The sequence below is a fragment of the Somniosus microcephalus genome, chromosome 5 (genome assembly GCF_052327205.1).
Source record: "Somniosus microcephalus isolate GS21.2 chromosome 5, FLI_Smic_1.0, whole genome shotgun sequence".
Classification (NCBI taxonomy): Eukaryota; Metazoa; Chordata; class Chondrichthyes; order Squaliformes; family Somniosidae; genus Somniosus; species Somniosus microcephalus.
The window spans coordinates 262,980,637-263,003,975 of record NC_140991.1 but is presented as its reverse complement, the minus strand read 5'-3'; the positions used below and the strand labels follow the sequence as shown (position 1 = coordinate 263,003,975).

Here is a 23,339-nt window from a genome sequence, read left to right as displayed (position 1 = left end):
GCTTTTTCAAAGAGCCGGCACAGGCACGGTGGGCCAAATGGCCGCCTTCTGTGTTGTATGATTGTGATCTCCTGTCTTGGAACATGTTGTTCTTCCCTTATAGCATGTGGTAGAATTTCAGTGACTATAACAATTGAGGCTTCAGATATTAGTATTTTCACTTCAAACCTCCTGCAAATGTTAAATTTTGGCAAGCCATGATGTGTTAAATAACTTGGGAGGCTAAGCATATGCATAAATTCATAACTCATGAGTTTGTCACCCTCGCTCATGATTAATCAGGTCGTGCTGCCTCTATATTTGTCGATTTAGCAATTGTTTGATCTTTCAACTATCCCCTTGTGTGGAATTATTGACATCCGGTTAAACTTGGGGCCGAGAACCTAAGTAGTTCAGTGTGACTTATTTTTAAACCGAGAAAGATAAATTGAAAGTGGCGATTGTTAATCTGTGTTATAAAAATGTTTTACCTGCAGGGAATCATTGGCAGAGTTACGGACACTGTGAAGAACATAGTACCTGGATGGCTGCAGAAATACTTTGGGCACACTTCTAAGTCAGAACCAGCTGAAGCAAAAAGATCGATAGACAATCATGAAAATGATCCAGTCCTTGTACATGAGACCCCACCATTTGATAATGGAAGGCATAACCCAGCACCACCAGCTAGTAATGCCGCAGGTAGATGTACAATTAAATGCATGACAATCCGCTTTGGAATGTACAAAATGACCCATAAAGAAAGTTAGTTCTAGATGTACTTAATAAATCAGCAGAACTAATAAAATGTTACAAATGTGGTTATTTGATTTCCAATACTGTAATGCAAATGAACCAACTTGGTCAGATAGGATAACTACCCTTCATAATTCCATGGAGAAGACCCTAAGTCCATCTTATTTAAGAATACGAGCTTAGATGACGAGGTTTGGATCTTTCCTTGGTTGAATATCAAACAAAATGTGGTTTTTCCCCTCGTTGGTCAAGAATCTGATGTTTGATAACTCTATCCTTCATGCTGTAGCCCAAGGCCACAACTGTGGTCCATCAAACCCACTGAAGTATGTTTCATCGACAGCAAGTCGTGCAGCTTCGTGCTACATTGGGGTTAGGCCCTTGTGCCAGTAGAATGAACAACATTGCACAGTGAAAGGGTGTTTGTTCGAGATCCCCCTTTCAGGGAAATCTTCCTTTGGAGAGCAAGGAAGGAGTCACAAGCAAGGTTTTAAAAATGCGAGCAGAATCTTCCCCTGCAGAGGTGGCCCATTACGCTGCACACAAAGCTAGGTCCTCCCCATTAGAGAAAACATAACCCATTTTTCAGCAGAGAAAGTTATTTAGTTTAAATCTTGCTTGTTGTGTTTGTGTCAGGTGCATTTGAACGAATAGTTTTGTTTAATTAAAATTACACGTTTACTCTGCTGCTTGTCTGTAAAACATTTTTTACAAGTTAGATGGTAGTGGTGCTTTTATTTGAGATGTGTAAGTTACACTTTGATCTAACGTATTCTTAAATGTTGGGCATAGTCTCTGCTTCAATCACTGAGTCTTGTTCTAGACCACTTAATGTGTGAAAACAGTCTTTTTCTCTATCTATTCTGTCCCATCCCTTCGTCACTTTAAACACATAACAAATCACCCCGCCCCCGCCATCTCCTCTGTTCTAATGAGAAAACCCCCACTTTTTCAAGGCTATTTTTGTATAGTATTTCCTCATACCAGACAACATCCTAGTGAATCTGCACTGTTCCCCCTCTATTGCCTCAACATCCTTCCTATAGTGTGAAGCCCAGAACTGCAAAGAGTACTCCAACTATGGTCTTACTAAAGTTTTATATAGGCCCAGAAATTCGGGTCGGGGGCTTCCCGCGGGTGCAAGCCCCCGACCTACACTTACCTAACGTGCCGGCAGTTGACCTCTTGGCCTGTGTGGAATTCCTCTCAGAGGCCGGCGCGCTATGCTGGCGTGTCCCAGGGGCGTAGTTAGTGCGAAGCGTCCCCTGGGATCACGTGAGCAACAGGCAGCCAATCGGAGCAGGGAATGCTCCATTCATAAGTCTTGACAGATAGACCTGTCAAAACGTATAAATGCTGAGGCTGTAAAACTGTACTTTACCTTTAAATAAATTTTAAAAAAACATCACACTTTGTAAATAAACTATAAATGACATTAAATAACTATTTTAAACAAAAATTTAAATTTTTGAAAAACGTAATTTTATAAAAAAACGGGGCTAAAAATAAACTTACCTTGCTTTAAAGTATTTAAAAGTAAAAAAAACCTGTGGAAAAAATGTTTTAATTTTAAATAATTGACCACGGTGGCATAGTGGTTAGCACTGTTGCCTCACAGCGCCAGGGACCCGGGTTTGAATCCGGCCTCGGGTGACTGTCTGTGTGGAGTTTGCATATTCTCCCCGTGTTTGCGTGGGTTTTCTCCGGGTGCTCCGGTTTCCTCCCACAGTCCAAAGATGTGTGGGTTAGGTTGATTGGCTATGATAAATTGACCCTTAGTGTTAGGGGGATTAAATACGTGGGGTTACGGGGATAGGGTGGGATATGTGTTGGTGTAGGGGTTACGGGGATTGGGTGGGATATGTGTCGGTGCAGGCTCGATGGGCCGAAATGGCCTCTATCTGCACTGTGGGGTTTCTGTGATTCTGTGACTTACCTTTGAAAATTAAGTCCTTACGGCTGCTTTTTACATTTCTAAAATGTACAGACTTACCCGCACGTTAAAACCTGGAAAAAAAAAGGAAGTTCAATGCGCACGCGCAGACTCTCGCGGGCACGCGTTCGACCTCTGAACTCCTTGGTTCAGAGGATCGGAAGTGCCGGTTTCCCGCGCATGCGTAGTGCATGCAAGAAACTGGCACTTCCATCAGGTCCACGCGTGAGTACCCCGTGCGTGCTCACGCGTTGGGACCCGAATTTCTGGGCCATTGTCTCACATTATATCTCAACTTTTATATTCTATACTTCTTGCTATAAAATCCAGTATTCTATTTGTGTTTTATATATGGCCTCATCCACTGGAGGTGCTGCTTTAACTGTCTTATGAACCTGAGCTCCCAAATCCCTCTGTTCATCCACTTTACCCAGCTTTCCCCCATTCAAATTATTACTTTATTTTTTTACCAAATTGTACTGCCATTGAATTCCATCTGCCATTTTTTTCTGCATTCCATTATCTTATCTATAGCCCATTGCAGCTTCCTTTGGTTCTCAGAATTATTGAAAATGGCTCCAATCGTCTGCAAATTTGGACACCACTATATCAGCCCTATATCCAAATCATTGATGTACACAGTGAACAGAAACGGTTTCAGAACAGAAACCTGAGGGACACTACCAGCTACTTCCAACCGCTTTGAGAAACTGTTCTTAATGCCTGCTCTCTTTCTAACTAGATTTAATCCAATTTGCTACCCTCTCCCCTAATTCTATATCCCATAATCTTCTCCAATAGTTGCCCTTGTGGTAGCTTGTCAAATAATTTCTCAAAGTCCTTCTAGCCCACTTCCACTGAAATTCCCCCATCCATCACCTCCTCAAAGAATTCTGTCAGGTTTGTCAATCACGATATTTCTTTCTGAAATCCACATTGGCTGATTGTTATTTATTTCTTCCCTTTTATATTGGTCATTTCACTTTTAACCAACTCGGGATTTGCTTCCTCCCCAAGATCCTTCTCTCTTGCAAAAATTGAAGCAAAGTATTGTATTTGCTCAGTATCCCCACCAATTTCTGCTTATCCTATAGTAACTCACTATCCTTTCCTCACATCTAACAAATCTGTTTTTACTGATGTATTTGTAGAATACTTTACTGTTTTTTAATATATTTTTGTGATTCTCTTTTCATACTTCTTCCTTTTCCCTTTCATAAACTCTTCTATTTAGTTATATTCCTGTATTTTTATCATAGACTTATCTGTCCTCTTCAATTTATTTTTTTCTGACCTCTTTATTTATCCACATCACTCTGAAACTTGAGGTAGCCTTCCATGGTATATATTTATTCTGCAACTTTACAATTAAAAAAAAAAAAAAATCCCATTGTTGATCTGCAGCCCCATGTGCCAATTTCTCATTGCACCTCACCTCAGCGAGCTCCTTCTTTATTTTTTGTGTGCATCTATCCTGTCTACAGCATGTCTTCCCTCTTTTGCCAATATTGCCACACCTACATAAGAACAAAGAAATAGGAGCAGGAGTCGGCCATTTGGCCCTTCGAGCTTGCTCCGCCATTCAATAAGTTCATGGTTGATCATCGCCCTCAACTCCACTTTCCTGCACTATCCCCATATCCCTTGATTCCTTTAATATTCAAAAATCTATCGATCTCTGTCTTGAATATACTCAACGACTGAGCCTCCACAGCCCTCTGGGGCAGAGAATTCCAAAGATTCACCACCCTCTGAGTGAATAAATTTCTCCTCATCTCAGTCCTAAATGGCCGACCCCTTATTCTGAGACTGTGACCCCTGGTTCTAGACTCCCCAGCCAGGGGAAACATCCTCCCTGCATCTACCCTGTCAAGTCCAGTAAGAATTTTGTATGTTTCAATGAGATCACCTCTCATTCTTCTATAGGCCTAGTCTACTCAATCTCTCCTCATAGGACAATCCCCGCTATCCCAGGGACCAGTCTGGTGAACCTTTGTTGCACTCACTCTATGTCAAGTATATCCTTCCTTGGGTAAAAGAGACCAAAACTCCTTACCTAGTCTGTCTCTCCTAAAAATATTATAACCTGATATGTTTATTTTCCACTCCGGCCCATTTTGCAGCCAAGTTCTGCAGTGCTATAACAGTAACTCCTAATCTGCAAGAGGAAAAAAGAATACGAACAGGATCGTGTTAGAATATTGTGTGTCTTTGTATGCTGGCTGCATGAATAAAACACTTGTATTTTGCTTCTCTTTTACAGTAAGCACACCGTCTAGCAAATCTGCTTTAAATTTCTCGGAAATGCTGCTTCTGCGACCAGCTCTCAATCGAGCACACTTTAATTGTGCTGTAATAGATACTCCAGCACATGATTGTCAACCGTCCACATCCTCTTCATTTCCTATTGGCAGTTCGGGATTCTCACTGGTAAAGGAAATCAAAGATTCTGGCTCGCTGCATGAAGATGATAACATCTCCACAACAAGTGGTTTTTCTTCCAGAGCCTCTGATAAAGGTAAAGGATTCTTTAAAATATTGCAATTGAAAAATGTTATGATGCAGTTGTAGCAAGCATTTGTAATTCAGCTTTGAGAAAGCTGTACTTCAAAAGCTTAGGCCATGATTTCCCCTACCTCGACAGGTCCGGGGCGGGCGATGTCGGTGGCGGGCCCCGACCCCGCTGCTGGCTCCAGCTCTGTAGAATGACTTTACATTGATTGGGCTTGTTAAGCCTGCCCAGTGTGTTTGCCAGCCAATTGAAGGAAGCGGGTCTGATGACATGATTTGATGACGACGTCATCAGCAGGATTCCTTAAAGGGACCATGTGCAAATTTAGTTTGACAGTTGTACTGTCAGTGTTCTACAGCATTGAGGTGCTGCAAGCTTATGGAGGGAGTCACAGCACGCAGGGAGGTCCTCTTCACTTCCCATGGGCGGAAGAGACCTCCCCAGGAGATCAACGCAGCCTGGTTGCACTTTGCACAGGAAGGCACATGCAGGGATGTCGTCAGGAGGACCAGGCCGTAGTGGCGCAAACCTTTCAATGATCTCAGTAGATCACAAAACGTTATTGCAAAGCCACACTCAACCTCATCCTGCTGTGCCACTCATCACATCCCCATCACTCTGCCTTCCCTACCATACTCCTGCACATCTTTACTCACACCAACTTACCTTGCATCTCCACCCATCCCTTTCTATCTACATTATCACTTCCCCATCTCACTAGCCACCCCTCACACTCGCCCTCATCCTAATCCTAGTCCAATCATACCAACTAACAACACACAAGGGTAGGCACTTGGATGTTTTAGCCAATGTTCATGTGAAGTTTCTGTTAATGTGTTGTCAAACATTGAAACCTTTATTTTCAACACTTTGCGTTCTTGGACAGATTTGTGTGCACCTTTGGAAGTGGCTTAGTGAGTTGCAGCGAATGGTGAAACATAAAGGAACCCCCGCAATGGTCATGAGTGTGAAAGGAATGGCTTGGGAATGCTTTATGGTGTTGGTGTGGGGTGGTGCCAACCTGGTGCATTATGTAGCAGCCAGGGTGTACAGCGTCAAACAAAGTAAATGTGGCCATGGTGAGGTCATCCTGGGCAGCAATGTGGTCGGGTGCTGATGCCCTCTGTCCTGTGCAACATCAGTTGATTGCAGAGAAGGTTGGTGCTGCTGGTGTTGGGGCTGTTCGTGTTGGGATTCTGAGGACTATGGTGAGATCGTTTCAAGGGCACTGATGCTGATGTAATAGATGGCAGGTGAAGTTGAGATGACAAAAGCAATCCGTCAGTGGTGAGAGAGGTTGTTCCAATGAGGTGACACTGGATAGAGAGTTTGCTCCAAACACTTGCAACCTGCATAAAACTCAATCTGTTTTCCAAATGCAGTAAGCAACAGCTTCTGAGCTTGGAAAGTGAACAGCTGTGAGATGGGAGCTTTTATAGCACATTTGCAGCTGTCAAGTAATGAGATGATCCCATGCTGACCTCCTTACCTGACGTGATCCCCGAGCAGCGTGGACCCCGTGGGCGACCTCGTAAAATGATACGGTGAGCTCAAAATACTGTTTAATGGGCTGTTAACAAGGTCATAATGACCTAAATTGCCTCCCTCACTGCGGCATGTTGGGTCTGCTCAGCCCTGACAGACCCGACATCTGGGAAAGTAGCGTGGCGGTGGGATGACGGGGGGAAAAAATTCCCACCAAACGCGCCCACTGAGCCCCCGAGAAATTCCCCCCTTAGTGTGCTTATGTTAAATCAAACAATTCATTCTTTCCTTTGCTCTTCATCATAGCTGTTGACTGGCCTAGTTAATTTTTTTTAGGGTGGCGGAAACCTGTGACTTTTAGGTGATTTTGGTTATGCCACAGTTTGGAGTATTGCGTGCTATTTTCTGTATCCCATTACATGAAGGGCATTTGAGTCATGGAAATGGTACAGCAAAGTGACACCAGAAATGAGGGGTTTCACTGGAACAGACTTGGTTAAGGAAAGAGCTAATTGAGATTTTCAGAGTTGATTGCTTGTGAAGTATCTACGGTTTAAGATTGGATTTAAGATTATCTCTAGAAGAATGAGGTATAGAACTTAGAAGAATCTTCTCACAGGATTTTTGACCGTGGGATGCTTTACCATCAGAAACTATTGAGACAGAGCCTAGATAAGTATCTGCTAAAGAAAAATGTAAAAGGATATGGTAAAGTGCAACAAGGAAATAAAAACATAAGGAGTAGGAGTAGCCCATACGGCCCCTTGAGCCTGCTCTGCTTATTCAATAAAAGATCATGGCTGATCTTTGACCTCAACTCCACTTTCCTGCCTGGTCCCCATATCCCTTGCTTCCCTTAGCGTCCAAAAATCTGTCGATCTCCGCCTTGAATATACTCAACAACTGAGCATCCACAGCCCTCTGGGGTGGAGAATTCCAAAGATTCACAACCCTCCGAGTGAAGAAATTTCTGCTCGGTTCAGTCCTAAATGGCCGACCCCTTATCCTGAGACTATGCCCCCTAGTTTTAGACTCTCCAGCCGGGGAAACAGCCCCTCAGCATCTACCCTGTCAAGCCATTTCAGAATTCTGTATGTTTCAATGAGATCACACCTCATTCTTCTAAACTCCAGCGAGTATAAGCCATTCTACTCGATCTCTTCTCCTAGGACAACCCCTTCAATCCAGTGAACCTTCGTTACACCCCCTCTAAAGCAAGTACAGCCTTCCTTGGGTACGGACACCAAAACTGTACACCGTACTCCAGGTGTGGTTTCACCAAAGCTCTGTACAATTGCAGCAAGACTTCATTACCCATGTACTCTAACCCCCTTGCAATAAAGGCCATCATACTATTTTCCTTCCTAATTGTTTACTGTACCTGCATGTTAACTTTGTGTTTCGTGTACAAGGACACCCAAATCTCTCAACACCAATATTTAATTGTTTCTCATCATTTAAAAAAAAATTTTTTCTATCCTTCCTACCAAAGTGAATAACCTCACATTTCTTCACATTATACACCATCTGCCACCTTGCCCACTCACTTAACCTGTCCATATCCCTTTGCAGACTCTTTGTGTCCTCCTCATAGTTTACTTCCCCATCTAGTTTTGTATTGTCAACAAACTTGAATACATTACACTCGGTTCTTTCATCTAAGCTATTAATATAGATTGTAAATAGCTGAGGCCCAAGCACTGATCCTCGTGGCACCCCACTAGTTACAGCCTGCCAACCTAAAAATAACCCGTTTAGTCCTAGTCTGTTTTCTGTCCTTTAACCAATCCTCTATCCATGCTAATATTATTGCCCCCAACCGCATTAGCCCTTATTGTGTAACAACCTTTCGTGTGGCACCTTATCAAATGCCTTTTGAAAATCCAAATATACTGCATCCACTGGTTCCCCTTTATCTACCCTGCTAGTTACATCTTCAAAAAAAACTCGGAATAGATTTGTCAAACACGATTTAGCTTTCATTAAACCATGTTGACTTTGCCTAATCATATTATGATTTTCTCAGTGCCCTGTTACCACTTCCTTAATAATGGATTCCAGCATTTTCCTGACCACTGATGTCAGGCTAACTGGCCTGTAGTTCCCTGTTTTTTCTCTCCCTCCTTTCTTGAATAGCAGTGTTACCTTCCAATCCACTGGGACAGTTTCAGAATCTAGGGAATTTTGGAAGATCACAACCAATGCATCCACTATCTCTGCAGCCTCCTCTTTTGGAACCCAAGGATATAGGCCATCAGGTCCAGGGGATCTGTTAGCTTTTTAGTCCCATTAATTTCTGCAATACATTTTCTTTACTGATATTAATGACTTTAAGTTCCTCACTCTCATTAGCCCTGTGGTTCCCCATTATTTGTGTTATGTTTTTGTGTCTTCTACTGTGAAGACAGAGACAAAATATTTGTTTAACATCTCTGCCATTTCCTTACTCCCCATTTATAATTTCTCCTGTCTTGGTCTCCTAAGGGACCCACGTTTACTTTCACTACTCTCTTTTTACATACTTATAGAAGCTATTACAATCTGTTTTTATATTTCTTGCTAGTTTACTCTCGTATTCTATTTTCTCCCTCTATCAATTTTTTGGTCATCCTTTGCTGGTTTTTAAAACTCTCCCAATCCTCAGGCTTACTATTCTTCTTGGCAACATTATAAGCCTCTTCTTTTAATCTAATACTATCCTTAACCTCTTTAGCCACGGATGGATCACTTTTCCCATGGAGTTTTTATTTCTCAATGGAATGTATATTTGTTGAGAATTATGAAATAGTTCTTTAAATTTTTGCCATTGCTTATCTACCATCATACCTTTTTGATCTAATTTCCCAATCTACCTTAGCCAACTTGCCCTGCATACCTATGTAATTGGCTTTATTTAAGTTTAATACTCTAGTTTTGGACTTAAGTATGTCGCTCTCGAACTCAATGTGAAATTCTATCATTATTACGCTTCCCCACAGGATCCCTTACTATGGGATTGCTAATTAATCCTGTCTCTTTACACAAGACAAGATAAATGTGTTTAGAATAACCAGTTCCAGTTGAACAGCTAACTCTGCTACAGCTGCAATGGGCTGTTGAGTGTTTTCCCATCCTCCAGTGGTATTGATCATGTATTGCTCCCATGTCTGGAGGAATTGTAAATGTGGATTCTAGCAGTCTGTGCAAAAGCTCATACCTTCATTAGTGGTGTCCCTTCTGTTCATTTTGGCTTGTGGGTATAAATGTTACTTCCTAAATTATATACCTACTAAAGTTGTTGAGAGTCAAGTTTAGCTAAAGGAGTAGGTTAAGCTTTTGCAATGTCTGAAATGACCAAGTGCTCAAGTGTCTGCGTTCACTTGCTGTTCCACAGTGCTGCCTATTAGAAACCCTCTGGTAACTGAGCCAAATTGCCTTTCTTCATGTGTGAGCTTGGACGGTGAGGATTTGTTTTCTGCCCCACACCTGAGCCCAATCCTATCCACATTCCTACACTTTCAGAGTGGGCTATTTCTTTGTGGAGCTACTGTTTTATCTTCTTCCTCGACTGGAGATGCCAAGACAATTGTGGCACTACCCCTTCTGAACTGGAGCAGACTAGCATTGAACTTGGTACCTTCTTGATCTGAGTGGTTCATTACCACATACTTATTGAGCTATTGGGGAGTTGTGTTTGGGAAATAAGGTCTTTTTGTTTAGGTAGTTAAGATATTGTGTACTTCTGAAATAGTTTAGAATAATTAAAAATGTTCCAGCTAGGGATACAGCTTAGTAATAAAACTAATTGCTTTTATACTTTCAAACAGTGGTAAATCTTTAATGACAAAGTGTACTTGTGGATCAAGTTTTGTGTTTTTAATGTTACAGATGTGATAACTTCAAGGAATGCTTCTTTACCACCTTTGTGGTCCCCAGAAGGGGACCGCTTTCATTCAGTCCCCCAACAACCTGCTACGAGCTTGAAAAGGCCGTCTTTTAATCTCTCTGCCTTTGGAAGTTCACCTCCAGTAAGTACAATGCCATACAATTGAACCTGTTTCTAATAATTGAACACTCATTATTTCAAAATGTAAAATTGTGAAATTCAAAATGGTCTTGTTTTTTCCAGTCTTTTATTAGTACTTCTTTACTAAATTCAAGCCAGCTTGGGGATTCTCCTTTCTACCCTGGCAAGACTACATATGGTGGGGCTGCAGCAGCAAGAGCTTCACAAATGCGAGGTACACCATACCAGGTAAAGTTAACTGTGGATGCAACTCTGTCCTATTTCATTATTTGTACTCTTTATCTTGCTTCAAGTTTTTGTTTCAATCACCCATTTTTTTGGCTGGAAAATCAATAATTGGAAAGCATTACTTGAACCCCAGCAATAAATATGTTTACTTGTAATTGTAACCCCCTTTCCTGAATAAACCTACTACTCTGAAATATTTTATAATAATTGTTCTTTTTCTTAAGCCTTGCTAATTTTCTGTATTTAAGTCCAAGCTGACTAATTCAATACAAGAACCGTAAATTCTGGTTATTCCTTGACTTTTCTGCTGGTTTATCCATGTGAACACCACTTGGAAGAAGCACTGAGAGTAGCAAGGGCACAGAATGTACTCTGGGTGGGGGACTTCAATGTCCATCACCAAGAGTGGCTTGGTAGCACCACTACTGACCGAGCTGGCCGAGTCCTGAAGGACATAACTGCCAGTCTGGGCCTGTGGCAGGTGGTGAGAGAAGTGCCAGGCAATGACTATCTCCAACAAGCGAGAATCTAACCACCTCCCCTTGACATTCAACGGTATTACCATCACTGAATCCCCCACCATCAACATCCTGGGGATCACCATTGACCAGAAACTTTACTGGACCAGCCACATAAATACTGTGGCAACAAGAGCAGGTCAGAAGCTAGGTATTCTCTGGCGAGTGTCTCACCTTCTGACTCCCCAAAGCCTTTCCACCATCTGCAAGGCACAAGTAAGGAGTGTAATGGAATACTCTCCACTTGCCTGGATGAGTGCAGCTCCAACAACACTTGAGAAGCTCAACACCATCCAGGACAAAGCAGCCCAATTGATTGGCACCCCATCCACCACCTTAAATATTCACTCACTCCACCACCGGCGTACCGTGGCTGCAGTGTGTACCATCTACAAGATGCACTGCAGCAACTCGCCAAGGCTTCTTCGGCAGCACCTCCCAAACCCACGACCTCTTCCACCTAGAAGAACAAGGGCAGTAGGCGCATGGGGACACCACCACCTCCAAGTTCCCCACCAAGTCACACACCATCCTGACTTTGAAGTATATCGCCGATCCTTCGTCGCTGGGTCAAAATCCTGGAACGCCCTACCTAACCGCACTGTGGGAGTACCTTCACCACACGGACTGCAGCGGTTCAAGAAGGCGGCTCACCACCACCTTCTCGAGGGCAATTAGGGATGGGCAATAAATGCTGGCCTTGCCAGCGATGCCCACATCCCATAAACTATTTTTTTTTTTTTTAAGTTCATATATTAAGCTGTTATTGTACTTTGTGATGGTGAGATCAGTTTAATAATTTTTTTTTCTATACCAATGCCATGAAGCCTAGTAAGGGAGGCATTGGTCCATTTATGTCTTGGATGACTCCAGTTAAATCATGTGCCCTGTTTGCTGACTTTATTTGTTATCTGATGGTGATGTTTTATGTTTGGATCGCTGAAAAGGCCTCTTTTGGGTGGCACAAGAGTTAACGAAACTAATTCCACTGAATCGGCAGCCCGTTGACATTTGGATTGGATATAAAATCACCTTGAAGTATCATCTCGATTAGTACAAAGCCAACTTTTCAAACTTCAAAGTTAAACAGCGAGCAGTCTGCTAGACAATCTGTAAATTTCTAATGTTAGAAAATATCTATTAACTTTTCTCTAGCAGCCATAACTCTTCACGACTGTAAAGCGCTTTGGGACATCCTGAGGTCGTGAAATATGCTGTATAAGTGCATGTCTGTCTGTCTTTATACATTTAAGTATATATGCACAAAGTTTTGCTTTTATTTACTATTGGGCAGTGTGAGCGGGGTAGCATAACTTGGTGCTGTTTACTTGCACTGTTCTAAAAGTAGATATTGGCGTTAAAAACAGCAGCATGAATCCACAGAATTTTACGTTTTGTCCTAACTTGTTTTAAATCTGCTTTGCATACTGAGCAAATCGGAGAAGAGATAGAAATCTTTACTCTCAAACACTGCTGAGTAAACTGCTGCACAGATTTTCCCTTTTCTCCCAACTTCTGTACGGCCCTGAGTGGTGAGTAATGCTCGCTACCATGTTCCACACTTTGTATGCCAAGTCAGTCTGTAATGTAACAATTTGACTGGATTAAATTTCTTGTAAAGGGTTCTGTAGTGACCAGTGCACCTGTTGACTGCCAGTCAACATGACACCATCGTGGTTCAGATACTTGCCTTGTTTTGAACACAGCTTGCACAGAGCTGTGTAATACTGAGACGATTACAGCAGTCATATGACAGGTGGAAGGAACAGTAAACAAACTCACATTATTAGAAAAAAAAAATTCTACTCGTACTGTAAATCATTATCCACCCATAATAATAGAACAAGACAGGTAATTCAGCTGTGATTATGCCAGACACTAGGAGGTGTGCAAGTTTCATGTGTTTGTAATTCCCATTAATTTTAAACGTGGAAAGATTAAAACGGGAGTTGTCGCATTGACATTTCCGCAACACTCTACTTATCTTCTGTGAAAAGAATCGTTTCCTGAAGCACTAATCTGATAAATTGTGAACTTAATAACCACCAGGTTCCAATAAGGAGACAAATGAAAGCAAAACCAGCAAGTTCGCCATCTTATGGAGTGACAAGTGCCACTGCCAGACGTATCCTTCAATCTTTAGAAAAGATGTCTAGTCCCTTGGCGGTGAGTCTTCATATTATCAGTTGTGGTTTCCACCAGGCAGTTTGAATTCATAAGTTCATTGTCCTATAAAATCTTCAAATTATATTGGGTGCGATTGGTGTAATCCAGTCATCAAAAAAACCTTTCACTACAAATAGATTAATTTGTCTTTCATGAGAGAGGTAAGGCAGGCAGGTGATATTACAGAGATGGAAGTAGGCAGTCCTGGTGATGGAGAGGCTATGGGGTCGGAAGCTCAACTCAGGGTCAGGAATGATACTGAAGTTACGAACAGTCTGGTTCAGCCTGAGACTGGCCAGGGAGAGGGATGGGCTTGGTGGTTAAGGAACGGAATTTGTGGCGGGAGCGGTAGGTAGAGGCAAAGACAATGCCTTTAGTCTTCCCGATGTTCAATTGAAGGAAATTTCACTTCATCCATGACTGGATGTTGGGCAAGCAGTCTTGACAGCACAGAGGCACTGCATGGGCCAAGCAAGGTGATGGTGAGGTAGAGCTGGGTGTCGTCAACGTTCATGTGGAACAAGATGTTATGTTTTTGGATTATGTCGCCGAGGGACAGTGTGTAGAGGAGAAATACGAGGGGGCCACGGATAAAATTATAGAAACTTGCAGCACAGAAGGAGGCCATTTGGCCTGTCATGCCTGTACTGGCTCTTTGAAAGAGCCGACGTGCTTAGTCCCACGTCCCCGTTGTTGTCCGTAACTCTACATGTAAGCTACTCATCCTCAAGTTCTTGTACAATTCCCTTTTAAAAATTATTTATGGAATAAGCTTCCACCACCTTTTCAGGTAGAGTGTTCCAGATCTCGACAACTGAGTGAAAAAAATTCTCATCTCCCCTCTAGATCTTTTGCCAATAATTTGAAATCTATGGGGGAAAAATTCAGTTAGTGCCTTAAGAGGGCGCTAGTGGGGTGCAAAGCAACTAGCGCCCGGGCGCGGCGATGCTTGCGCCGCTCGCGAAATTAACTAGACATTTTGCGGCGGCGCTAAACACTACCGCCACGATCTCCTGCGCCGGCTGATCGTGACGTCAGTCGAGTGCGTGGCGCCCTGGTAGCGCCCCGGACTGGATATTGAGTGGCGCCCCCTGCCTTGCCGCTAGCAACGACAGGTTGAGGGGAGCATTTTGTAGTCAGGAAGGGACTGGGGGAGCGCTATTTAAAGGCGACCGCTTCCTGCCTTTTTTTGTTGGTGACATTTTGGCACCACACATTGAGAGCGAGAGAAAGAGACTTCTGGAGAGATTCAACACTGTGAAGGAGTTTTGCATACTGAGCAGCACTTTGCAGGTTCATTTTGATTTGCCCTTGTATCTATTTAGTAGAGACTGGGGGCTGCACTCTGAGCTCTTTCCCTGGGTCTCTCCATTGTTCTTTCCAGCAGATTTGATGTACAGGTCTCTCCAGGCTGAGATTCAAGGCTGCAATGAGCAGGATGTGGATGGAGTGCAAAATCCACCCTCCCCTTTAAGATAAAAACAAAAAAATGCTGGAGAAACTCAGCAGGTCAAGCAGCATCTGTGAAGAGAGAAAGAGTTAACGTTTCAGGTCGATGACCTTTCGTCAGCCCTCCCCTTTAAGAACTAGCCGGCGCCAGTGTGTCTGTGTTCCATTGCTGACTGACATCACATGAGCTTCGCCAGCGCTCTGAGGTAGCGCCTCGCTCCTCGGCCTTTGCACCTTAAGACGGGTGTGAAGCGTCTGATTTAGCGCTCCAATCACCTCCGGGGCGATAAAAGCCAAGTTTGCCATCAGAGGCGATAATTAGCGCCAGGCGCTAAACTTTGCGCCCGGCCGCTAATGGCGCCCCAAACGGGGCGAGACTGAATTTTCCCCCTATGACCTCTAGGTATTGACCCATTCTCCAGAGGGAATAATTTTTCTCTATCAAAACCTCTCCTCATCTAGAAAACCTCTTGGGTCACCTCTAGACCTTTTCTGTTCCCAGGAGAACAGTCCTAACTTTTCCAAACTCGCCTCATAACTGAAGTCCCTCATGCCTGGTATGAATGAAGAGAGAAAAATGGAAACATGCCTCAATTCCTGGCAGAGGTCCCAATACAGCAGCAGCTGTGGCTAGTGGGGCTTCCAGGATACACCCAGCCCCTTCAGATTGGAGGATCTGAGGCAGGCTGAGCAACAATCTCTTCTCACCTCCAGAAAGCTGTCTCTTACTTTTCAGTTGCTGGATTGAGGATCCTCAGGCTGCCTTTGCAGCAGCCAGGAGGCCCTGGGGCAGGTGACCGCTGTTGCTGCAGGCCTATAGTGGCAAACCTTCCTCCCCCCATTTGTGGGTGCAAGTCTTGGCCCCTTGTCTTTTTGTCACACTGTACATTCAGTCGCTGAGTATGGTCAACTCAAACCTAGCAAGATGCTCGTGCTTTAATCTTTGGTGTTTAGAAATGGATCCTGAATTTGCATAGAATTTACAGCACAGGAACAGTCCATTCGGCTGAACCGGTCCAGGCCAGTGTTTATGCTCCACACGAGCCTCCTCTCACTCCTCTTCATCTTATCCTATTACCATATCCTTCTATTCCTTTCTCCCTCATATACTTATCTAGTCTCCCCTTAAATACATCTATGTTATTCGACTCAACCATTCCTTGTGGTAGAGTTTTCCACATTCTAACTACTCTCTGGGTAAAGAAGTTTCTCCTGAATACTTTATAATATCGTCACTAATAAATTCAATATTTATGGCAATTAGTTTTGGTCTCCACACAAGTGAAAACATTTTCTCTACCCTGTCAAACCCCTTCATAATTTTAAAGACCTCTATCGGTCACTCTTCAGCCTTCACTTTTCTAGAGAAAAGAGCTTCAGTCCTTCCAGATAGGTTTACCTCTCAGTTCTGGTATCTAATAACTTTTAACATTATGAACTCTTTCTCATAATTACAGTGTGTCTTCCTGCTGGAAGGTTCACTGGTGCTGTTGTGATTTTCTTCACCTATTTTCATATTCTGAATCATGGTATTAAACTCATCCCTTTACACCACTGCATGCCTTATTAGATTGTGTTAATTTCATTTCTGCCTTATTGATGATGTGGCATCAAATTGGAAAATATGATAAGAGTTAATGGAATAGATATCACTACCTTTACTAGTTTAATGCATCATTACAAACCAGCAAACTCCATTGGCATTAAAAATACATTCCTAGGGCTCTGGTGGAAGTGAGGCAGACTGGGAAATATGTGTGCCCAAGACACTCGGTCCCTCCCAAATTGGGGAGCATGGATCATCTGCATAGTTGAGCATCCTGCCAGAACCTTCAGGGGTGGCGCTCACTCCGGTCTGCACTTGAAAGGGGAAACTGCCCAAGGCCACTCTCGCCGGGCCTGAAGAGTAAAGGAGTCTTTGCTACAGAGAAAGCCATTCCAGTGCCTCAAAAGAATGGATCCTTGGAGGGAAAGGGCGACTCCTCCAAAGGTAACGGTGCAGGAGTGGAAAGGGAAACCTTTGCAAAAAGTTCCTCTAGCTATGACTGGATTAGTAAGAGTGGAATCACGAGGGCAACCCGACTCAGCTGAACAACGGAGGAGGATGGTCTGGTCAACCGTGTCAAAAGCTGTTTACAGGACAGATCGGGAAATTGGCAGAGGGGGAGGAGTAACCTTAGTGATTAGGGATGAAACCACTCCAATGATGAGAGAGGATTTAAAGAGGTAAGCAGCCAGTGGAGACCTAATGGGTTGAATTAAGAAATAGGAAAGGATCTAAGACTGTAGTGGGAGTTGTGTATAGGCCCCGTGGTGGTAGCTCTGAAGTGCTAGATTGTATAAATGCAGAGATTAGACAAGTGTGTAGTAAAGGCAGAGTGGTTTTAATGGGGGATTTTAACTTTCATATTGATTGGGAAAAGCAGACTAGCACCTGCCAGAAAGGTAGTGAATTTCTTGAGTGTGTCCGGGATAGTTTTCTACAACATCATGTCCTAGAGGCAACAAGGGGAAAGCCATATTAGATTTAGTAATGAGCCAGATTTAGTTAACAGCCTAACTGGGCGTGAACATTTATCCAATAGCAATCATAACCTGATCGAATTCAAAGTAGGGTTTGAAAGGGAGAATCGCAAAACAGCTAAAGATTCTAGATTTAGGTACAGCCGACTTCAACAGGATGAGGCAGAGACTGTCCAAAGTATACTGGGCAAATCTGTTCATCGGTAAAATGACAGAAGATCAGTGGGAGATGTTTAAAAATGAATTTATTGTGATACAGAACCAGTTTATACCTCTGAGGGGCAAGAGCTCTACTTGCCAAAAAAAGCCAGCCATGGACAACTAAAGAGGTCGGGGACAGCATCAAACTAAAGGAAAGGGCAGACAGAAATACAAAAATACCACCGATCTTGGCGAATGGGAAAGATACAAAGAACAGCAAAGGGTCACAAAACAGAGCTACAAAAAGGGAGTATGAAAAGAAACTTGCCCTTTTACCTCCTCCCTTCCCACTGTCCAGGGCCCCAAACACCCCTTCCAGGTGAAACAGCGATTTACTTGTACTTCTTGCAATTTAATATACTGTATTCGCTGCTCACGATGCGGTCTCCTCTACATTGGGGAGACCAAACGCAGATTGGGCGACCGCTTTGCGGAACACCTCCGTTCAGTCCGTACGGGTGACCCTGAGCTACCGGTCGCCTGTCACTTTAATTCACCGCTTCACTCCCACTCTGATCTCTCTGTCCTCGGGCTATTGCATTGTTCCAATGAAGCTCAACGTAAGCTCGAGGAACAGCACCTCATCTTTCGATTGGGCACTTTACAGCCTGCCGGACTCAACATTGAGTTCAACAATTTCAGATAATTATCCCTGCCCCCATTTTTCATGCAGTATGATTTTTGCCATTCCCATTTGCAACATTTTATCTTTCCTGCCTCTTACAAAAGTACAGGATGTTCTTTCTACTCCTTCCTCCCCTCCTAAACCCCACCCCCCCCCCCCCCCTGTCTCTGCACCTGCTTAATATCTGTTACATTTCCAGTTCTGATGAAGGGTCCCAGACCTGAAACGTTAACTCTGTTTCTCTCTCCACGGATGCTGCCTGGCCTGCTGAGTATTTCCAGCATTTTCTGTTGTTATTTCAATCAATATGAAGTTTTTTTATAGTTACATTAGGAAAAAGAGTGTGGTCAGGAACAATGTTGGCCCCTTAAAAACTGAAAGCGGTGATATTGTCAGTGACAATGGGGAAATGGCAGACATATTGAATAATTACTTTGCGTCAGTATTTACAGTAGAAGAGGATAGCATGCCGGAAATCCCAAAGAAACTAATATTGAATCAGGGACATGGACGCAATAAAATTAATATAGGTAAAATAAAATTAATAAAGAAAATAACAGCACTAAAGAGTGACGAATCGCATGGGCCAGATGGTTTCCATCCCAGGGTTTTAAAGGAAGTAGGTGAGCACATTGCAGATGCCCTAACTATAATCTTCCAAAGTTCTCTAGATTCAGGAACCGTCCCTTTTAGATTGAAAAATTGCGCATGTCACTCCACTTTTTAAGAATGGTGAGAGGGGAAACCAGGGAATTATAGACCAGTTAGCCTAACATCTGTTGTGGGGAAATTGCTAGAGTCTATAATTAAGGATAGGTTGACTGAACACCTCAAATTTTCAGTTGATCAGAGAGAGCCAGCATGGATTTGTGAAAGGTAGGTCATGCCTGACAAACCTGATTGAATTTTTTAAGAGGTGACTAAAGTAGTGGACAGGGGAATGTCTATGGATATTATTTATATGGACTTCCAGAAGGCATTTGATAAAGTCCCACATAAGAGACTGTTAACTAAGGTAGAAGCCCACAGAATTGAGGGCAAATTATTGACCTGGTTAGGAAATTGGCTGAGCGGGAGGAGACAGTAGGAATAATGGGTAGGTACTCAAATTGACAGGATGTGACTAGTGGTGTCCCACAGGGATCTGTGTTGGGGCCTCAACTATTCACAGTATTTATTAACGACTTAGATGATGACCTAAAAAGTCATATATCCAAATTTGCCGATGACACAAAGATAGGTGGCAGTGTAGATGAAAGCATAACATTACAAGGGGATAGTGATAGATTAAGTGAATGGGCAAAACTGGCAAATGGATTTTAATGTAAGCAAATGTGAGGTCATCCACTTTGGACCTTAAAAGAATAGAACAGGGTACTTTCTAAATGGTAAAAAGCTAAAAACAGTGGCGGTCCAAAGAGACTTGGGGGTCCAGGTACATAGATCATTAAAATGTCATGAACAGGTACAGAAAATAATCAAAATGGTTAATGGGATGCTGGACATTATATCTAGAGGACTAGAGTACAAGGGGGCAAAAGTTATGCTGCAGCTGTACAAAACCCTGGTTAGACCACACCTGGAGTACTGTGAGCAGTTCTGGGCACCACACCTTAGGAAGGATATATTGGCCTTGGCGGGAGTGCAGCGTAGGTTTACCAGAATGATACCCAGACCTCAAGGGTTAAGTTACGAGGAGAGATTACACAAATTAGGGTTGTATTCCCTAGAATTTAGAAGGTTAAAGGGTGATTTGATCGATGTTTTCAAGATATTAAGGAGAACAGATAGGGTAGATAGAGAGAAACTATTTCCACTGGTTGGGGATTTTCGGACTAGGGGGCAGAGTCTAAAAGTTAGAGCCAAACCGTTCAGGAGTGAAATTAGGAAACATTTCTACACACAAAGGGTGGTAGAAGTTTGGAACTCTCTTCCGCAAATGGCAATTGATGCTAGATCAATTGTTAATTTTAAATCTCCAATTGATCGCTTTTTGTTAACCAATGGTATTAAGGGATATGGGCCAAAGGCAGGTATATGGAGTTAGATCACAGATCAGCCATAATCTCATCAAATGGCAGAACAAGCTCAAGGGGCTGAATTGCCTACTCCTGTTCCTATGCAGACGGGTCGAGAAGGATGAGGAGGGATAGTGCAACACAGACACATAGTATGTCATTTTTATTTTCTGAGTAGGACTGTTTCAGTGCTGAGACGGGCGGAAACCTGATTGGAGAGGTTCAGACATGGAGTTGCTGGAAAGTAATGCAGATGGCAACAAATACTGCTTTATCTACTTGTAGGTTGCTGAATAAACCAATATTACTGACTTATCTCAGAGGAAGGAAAGCAGGACGAAGACTACCTCCAGTCCCTAGTAGACTCTAGGAATTTTTTTAAGCTCATTCTATCATGACCTGAAAAGTGGGCCTTCATATCGTGAGAATCCTACCTTGAAACCAGACTTCATTGACCGGTTTTGCCCCTTCAGTCCATCATGATTTCCAACAACACTGTTTTAGAGTTTGTAGAAATTTATCCTCACTGGAGCTAGATCTGACATTACAAGAAATCTTTATAGGGAACTTAACATGACTGTTGCACCAACCTTTTAATACATTGATCTTCAAACAAAGTTTTTCTCATTTTTAAGTCCAGTTACATTTTTTGTTACCTTGAGACTAATTGGCAGCAAGTCAAGCTCCTGAGCAATAAACAGGGGAAAAAATGATCTGACCTCTGTCTTGTTGCCATTGATTTTGGATTACTGTATAAATGTACTGGCAATGGTTTTAGAAATCTCATGAAAGTAATGGTGATGTTATGCTTTATTGCACACTTAAAATGCATTAACCGCTCAATTTCTTTCATAACTGTCTGAATTTCTTTGTTTTCATTTTGAATCTAAAATCGCTTCTGAAACTTACCAAGTGTTTAGATAATATGTAATTTATAAAGTCTTCTGTATAAGCATTTAGCAACAAAATCTAAACCATTTTTCCTTGATGCACATTTTTGGCTAAGTGGTTTGACGTTACAGTCGTGTCTTGTAATGGAAACTATAAGAAACTTATTTTGATTGTATCTGTATTTTACCGCATGCAAAATATTAATTGATCTAAGTTTTGTTCCAATAAGCATAATAGAATGTATATATTTAAAAAAAGAGAGGATACTAATGTAAGCAAGGCATTTTGCTGCGAAGGAAATTTAGAAAGCCAGCCACCATGTGATGCCAAAGGGTGGCACTGGAGGCTGGGTTGAGTCCTTACATTGTTCTTTAGGCCAGTGATATGAAGAGACTTGAGAGGAGAAAGGAGAATAAAAATAAATGGTTGGTTAAAATAATTGAAGTAAAAACCTTTTTGTAACGTGTTATGCACTGTCCTTTCAGGATGCTAAAAGAATTCCATCTACAATGGCATCGCCATTCTCTACGGTAAGTGAAAACAACTGTCTTTGATGGGCAATTTAGTATTTTGGAATTGGCTTTTTAGATATTGAGACGAGCTTTAATTTCCAGTTTTGTTTTGAATTAATTTGTCCTATACATGCTTTGTAAATTTTGTGAACATTTAATTTATTCTATGAAAGATGCCAAATCTTGTTATAATTGTGTTTATTTTGTTCTGTTCAAATTGATCTTCCCTGCAGTTTTTATAAGATGGATTACATCGATAATGGACATTAATTAATTGGTTCTAAAGCGCTTTTTGACGTCCTGAAGATGTGAATGGCACTGTTGGTGTCTAAAAATATTAAGATTACTTTTCATATATATAAATTTTATATATTGACTGTAATCAGAGAATTAAAAAGATAATACAGTAGAACCTCAATTACTAGTACTTTGGGAACAAAGTGTGTGTCAATTGGAAAACCAATGCATCTCTAAAGCATAATTGTGAGCACCAGACCCACTAAACGTGCATTGCTGGACATTGCTAAACAGCTCACGAGGAGTTGAAGAACATATTCCTGCTGATACGTGTTCATTACACCCAAGCCATAAACTGCCTTCTCCCTGTCTTCTCTTTCCTCCATTCCTCACCTTAACTAATACTTTCATCCTCCTCCCACAATTCTCTGGTCATGTTTGCATTATGAATTTTGTTTCAGTCCTTGGAGAGAAGTACCATAGATGTTACTGGCTGGCAGTCCAAGATGAGAAAGGTAGGATATTTACCATACTGGGTAAATATGTAAATTCCATTTGAAGGGGTAACTTGGAAAATTTAACTTGGAAAAGGATCCTAGGCGCTCTCCTGATATTTAATCATGGCGAGTTTGAAGCATTATCTAGCAGCAGGTTGCCTATTGTCTTTGACGGACCGGGAGGGGATAGATTTTTTTTTAATGCACATGGTATAAATTCATTAAAGGAACCCAAGCAGCAAATACAAAGTGTGTAATCCCATATCTTCTTGTAGGTGTACAGAGTTGTCCAACAACTTAGTTTGAGACATAAACAAAAAAATTAAGATGTGCTGACCGCTCCCACCCCTTTTCTATTTGCATTGGTAGTTGGATTTGTTTTGTTACCTTAAACAGCTGTGATTCCAAACAGCAACACTTCTTGATATTGTGCCAGCAGATCATGTTAAAATACCTTGTTGAAAAGTCTTGCAGTGTTTGTTCTTAAAAAGTTGAAGTACTGCACCTGTGACGAGGAATACAGCAGTGACAACAGAGGCCAAATGGGCTTAAGTAGCAGAAGCACAATACTGCCAGAGCAGCTGTTGATGGTACATTCAGCTGTTGCTGGGTGAAAGTAGTTCATTTGTGTGTACAGCATAGCGAGCCAGTTCCTGCTAAGTTTGGCAAAGGGAAGGGCTTTGGAAAGAAGGACTGCTTCTGAACTTCAGTGTATCCATTCTATTTGTAAACTTTTAGCTGCTAAATAATTCTACATTGAGGAAATTATTCAGTCTTTTGGGTTGCCTTGCTTTTTGTACATT

At 42.2% G+C, this 23,339-nt stretch overlaps 1 protein-coding gene across 4 annotated transcripts in view; it reads left to right on the top strand.

Annotated features, from left to right (window-relative positions):
• The window catches only part of nup153 (nucleoporin 153), a 70,750-nt gene that overhangs the window by 9,947 nt on the left and 37,464 nt on the right, over nucleotides 1-23,339 (top strand). For 2 of the 4 annotated variants that reach the window (XM_085988899.1, XM_085988900.1), the window contains exons 2-8: nucleotides 477-681; nucleotides 4,932-5,186; nucleotides 10,533-10,672; nucleotides 10,774-10,899; nucleotides 13,467-13,583; nucleotides 21,776-21,820; nucleotides 22,501-22,554. In XM_085988899.1, the coding sequence (XP_085845025.1) occupies nucleotides 477-681; nucleotides 4,932-5,186; nucleotides 10,533-10,672; nucleotides 10,774-10,899; nucleotides 13,467-13,583; nucleotides 21,776-21,820; nucleotides 22,501-22,554 (942 nt within the window). The remainder of the gene's footprint in view (nucleotides 1-476; nucleotides 682-4,931; nucleotides 5,187-10,532; nucleotides 10,673-10,773; nucleotides 10,900-13,466; nucleotides 13,584-21,775; nucleotides 21,821-22,500; nucleotides 22,555-23,339) is intronic. The other 2 variants (XM_085988903.1, XM_085988902.1) reach the window with 1 other exon arrangement.